Source organism: Blastomyces gilchristii (assembly GCF_000003855.2).
Source record: "Blastomyces gilchristii SLH14081 genomic scaffold supercont1.6, whole genome shotgun sequence".
NCBI lineage: Eukaryota > Fungi > Ascomycota > Eurotiomycetes > Onygenales > Ajellomycetaceae > Blastomyces > Blastomyces gilchristii.
The window spans coordinates 2,817,909-2,822,298 of record NW_003101677.1 but is presented as its reverse complement, the minus strand read 5'-3'; the positions used below and the strand labels follow the sequence as shown (position 1 = coordinate 2,822,298).

Genomic DNA, 4,390 nt, shown 5'->3' with positions numbered 1-4,390 from the left:
AGGCCAAGTGTTGATTATACAGGAGGAAATACAGGTGTTGAGACCACACCAAGATAACAAGAACATAGGAAATACAAAGGAGTGACAATTAGATACATGCGATAATAACTTCCCAGCCCAGGGACATAGAGTGATTTTTGTTGAAGTGATTTGTACACCTCTGTATTTATTAGAAACCTGAGGTGCTTGGGTTCCGGATTTAATGTATCCTGCGGGTTTCGAACCCACACGCCTTGGTTTCCCACGCCAAGGCGCTACCGGGTGGCCGCATGTATGAAATAATGCATTGAATTGACATTATTCAAATGCACTGAGAGAATGAGAATTCTCACACACTAAGCAGCAGTGCATGAAATAAGTATACTAATAAATATATAGATTGAAATGAATGTAGAGGAGAGTATAAAGAATGTAAATACAGTAGAGAATGTCTGTAAAGAAAAGAATGAAGATTAATATCAGAGCTGTACAGACTGCAGAGCTGGCTGTTCAGATGAATTCATTTTGATGAGATGCATATGATATCATGTGAGGTCATGTTACAGGGCATTTTACTTGGAAAAGTTGGTTTTTCTATAATATATAGAGAGATAATAATAATAATAATAATAATAATAATACAAGGGCACCTAACAAGGGTAGAAAATACTATCGAAATGAGGATAAACCGCGAATAGAAAAAAGACCCCGGGCTGGAAGAAGACGGGGGGATATAGTATGAAAATGTGAAAGAGAGAAAAACATAAAATGTTCATTCATGTCATTTCATTTCATTCTTTCATTCGTTCACTCATCATCTGGTGGTAACTCATCCTCAAGGTACCGCACTAAAGACACCCGCATTTCCGTCGCATCGTTCCCTCGCAGCACATCGCTCACAAAATGAGCCTCAACTTGCATTTGGACCTGGAGCAAAATTCCAGGTTTTTTATTAATATTTATTCGTAGCTCGGCATTTTCCGCCACTAAATGCCCGTTGTGGTCCCCAATGAGACAAAACCACTGCGCCGTAGCGGGATAGAATTCAAGGGAAAAAAGAAAAAAAAATGCAGATGGAAATGCCAAATTAGAGGGAGAGGAAGAAAAAAAGAAAGCTCACCATCTCAAGGGCCCCCCGCAGCACCCCGCATAGGATATTTGAAAACCACAGCTCATCCTGGGCCCGTCCGTCATCCGGCAGCTCTACAAAGTCTGCTAGCGGGTTCTCTTCAAATATGAGCGAGAAGGATTTATTATCGCTCGTCCAGTTCGTGATCGTCGGCGTGATGTTGAGGAATATCTTGAATCCGACCTGTAGTAGCGCAGTTATAATGGATTTAGCTTAGTTATTATATTTATATATATATTATAGATAGATATAAATAATCCCACCTTCGAGATCATATCCGCAGTCTCTCTGAAATTCGCACAGCGGCCCCGTGTCCGATTTGGCCAGGAAGTCTTCGATTAGCCGCATGCCGATGTTATATCCCATCTTATCTAGCTGCTTGTTTACTTCCACGTAGTCGCTGTCGTAGTCGTTGCAGAGTTGCGCGACGATAGTGCCGTATGTCAGTGTCACGAGCTCCGCGTTGACTTTGTCGACTTTTGTTCTGGATTTGTTTTTGACGTTTAATGTTTGGTCATTTTGAGCGTGCAATACCGTTTGTATGTTGTGAGAAGAAGGAAGGAAGGAAAGGAAATGGAAAAAGGAAACCGGGGCGTTCGGGAGATCATCTTATCTTAGGGGGGAACTCACTTCCATGTCCTAGAATAAGAAACAACTAGATGTTAGTACGGATGTAAGACCCATATATTTTGATATATTGTTTTCGCTAGACATCATAACGAGAAACGTACTCTTCACCGATCCTTGACGTTGACGTCTTGGTCGAGGACATCTTTATTATATATGCAACGAAGCTCTATCGCTAGCTATCTTATCGCCGCAGAAACGGGGTTGGAGGTTCGTATCGTTCGTCTCAGGAATTGTTGTAGCGGGGAAATATGGAGCAGGAACTAATGGATGTAGTAATTGTCCCACGCACGTCACATATTTCAACCACAGAAAATTAGTCGCGCTATACAACAAAGTAGGTGGGGTAGTGTTGGTATCAGGAGAATCGATGGATGAAATGTTGTTGGACAACTCTCTGGGTGGAAGAGGATGGATTGCATAAGTAAGCCCGCTTCTCTTGGAGGATAACGATGTGTTGTAATCTAACTACGCGAGTTACACTAAATAGGTTGGGGTGGCACGTGACTAGGGTAGGTGTACCATACCGGAAAAACGTAGGCTTATTATACGACCGGGTTATGGTTGTTCCGCCGTGCCAGTTGCTGACACCGTCACTGAACTGTAAATCTTAATATAATGGTGGATAAGCCATGGAATCATAAACAAGTTATGAACAGGAAAAAATTATCATTATATTGACAATGTCACTGATTTCTATCTATATAATCACTAATTCTAAAAAATATCTTATTCACTGAAATCATTCTCTATTAAAAATCTGTTATATCTCTATTTAATTTCTCTCAGATTCTCTGAATTATCTCTCTCTTATTATCATTATTTCCTGTCATATTCACATCAGTATTAATATTCATTTCTGTGAACTTGTAAATTAATGTTGAAGTTTTTGAAGAGTCAGTGTCAATGATCATTTGCTGTTTAAGAGAGAGAGTTTTAGAGAGAGAGTTAGAAGTGATATATTTATTCATCTATATTATTATCAACTTCTGTATAAATCTGAGAATCATTTCACTGATTCTAACTTACTTTTTAACTGAGAATGTCAAGAGTTTCAGAGCTGCTCATAGTCAGAGAATCAACTGAAGTCAGAACATCAGAGAAGAAGAGAGAGAGAAGACTAGTAACAGTAATAGAAGTATCAGTATCAGCATCAGCATCAGTATCAGTAGTAAAGACAGAAAGAGAATTATTACTATTATCAGATTTCTCATTACACTTCTATCAGTAATCAGTAAATCTCTTAAATTATTTCAATATTTCACATGTCTTAACAGTAATATTCAATGCATTCTGATTGATATTATTTATAACATTTATAAGATTCATTATTACTTATTTTTAAACTTTAATATAGTGATTTACTGTTATTAAAATCTCATGCTGCACTGTAAGCCTACTTCTCTCAATTTTTAATTTAATCTTCTCAGTAATAACTTTCTTCTTCTTAATAATAACTTTCTTCTTCTTAACAGTAACTTTCTTCTTTTTAAGCTCAAGCTTTGTCTTTTTAATATTCAGCTTTGTCTTTTCAATCTCAATTTTTACTTTTTCAGTAGCACTGATTATAACATTTGAGACTTTTACAGCAATATTAATACTTTTTATACATTGAGCTTCTGCTTTCTATCACTGAGTCTTGACTTTCTTAATTTGTTTTGAAAGATTCTTTACTAATTTCAATATAGTCTTCTTTATTATTATCTTGAATTAACCTGATAAAGAAAGATAAAATTTATAAGTTTAGATCAGACTGTTAACTTATTCTTTTAATTCTTTATAGATAATCATGCATCTCTTTTTCTCATAATTATAATTTATATAAGACTTTGAGCTTCTCTTCATCTTGTTATAAGCAGTATTCAAATAACAGAGAAAAATATACTCAATACAGTGCTTATATATTGTCAGTTTACTAGACTACTTTATCAGAGTATTCAGACAGCTGCTTACTTTCTTCTCTTAAGTCTTTGCAGTGACTGCACAGATACACTTGAGAATATTACTTATTATTTTAATACTGCTACTGTTATTATTATTATTACTATAATTGATACTAATATAATGAATTGCTGATATTCTTGATATACTATACAGATAAGATATCTTGATTAGAACTTTTCTGATTAAAAGCTTTCTATTACAACTGACAGAATACTAACTGTGCTGAGAAATAAAGAAGAACAGAGTGAGCTGAAAATAATCTTTGCAGTGTATTATTGTGACAAGAAGAAGAAAGAAAGAAGAAAAGAAGAAAAAGAAAAAGATAAGTCTTTATATATATTATTAAGTCATCTTTGCAGATTATTATGTAATGAATTTGAATGCTTTTATATTTTAGAAGACTTCTGAGTGCAATCAGTGCATCTGACAGATTTCACTTATATCTTATTTTCAGAATGAATACTTTTTACACAGGCTATCACTGAATGAATTACAGCTATTTTGAATAGAAATTCATTTCTATTAACTAGAAACAGATGTTTAATATACTGTCAGAAATATATCTATAGAATTCAAGATGAATAAAAAAGATTTTCTGATATAGTGAAATCAGTAAATTCTCTGCAGTCATAACTATACAAATTATAAGATAGAGAATATAACAACTTTCTTCAGTGAATATCAAGACAGATATATTCTAATTATGTATAT

The 4,390-nt window shown here is 34.8% G+C and overlaps 1 protein-coding gene across 1 annotated transcript; it reads right to left on the bottom strand.

The window, feature by feature from the left end:
* Positions 1-786: 786 nt before the first annotated feature.
* On the bottom strand, positions 787-1,880 carry BDBG_04025 (BET3 family protein; the record flags this gene model as incomplete). Its single annotated transcript, XM_031721506.1, has 5 exons — positions 787-906; positions 1,100-1,320; positions 1,372-1,592; positions 1,739-1,747; positions 1,840-1,880. The coding sequence occupies 5 exons, from the start codon at positions 1,878-1,880 to the stop codon at positions 787-789; spliced, it is 612 nt and encodes a 203-aa protein (XP_031578085.1).
* Positions 1,881-4,390: the final 2,510 nt, after the last annotated feature.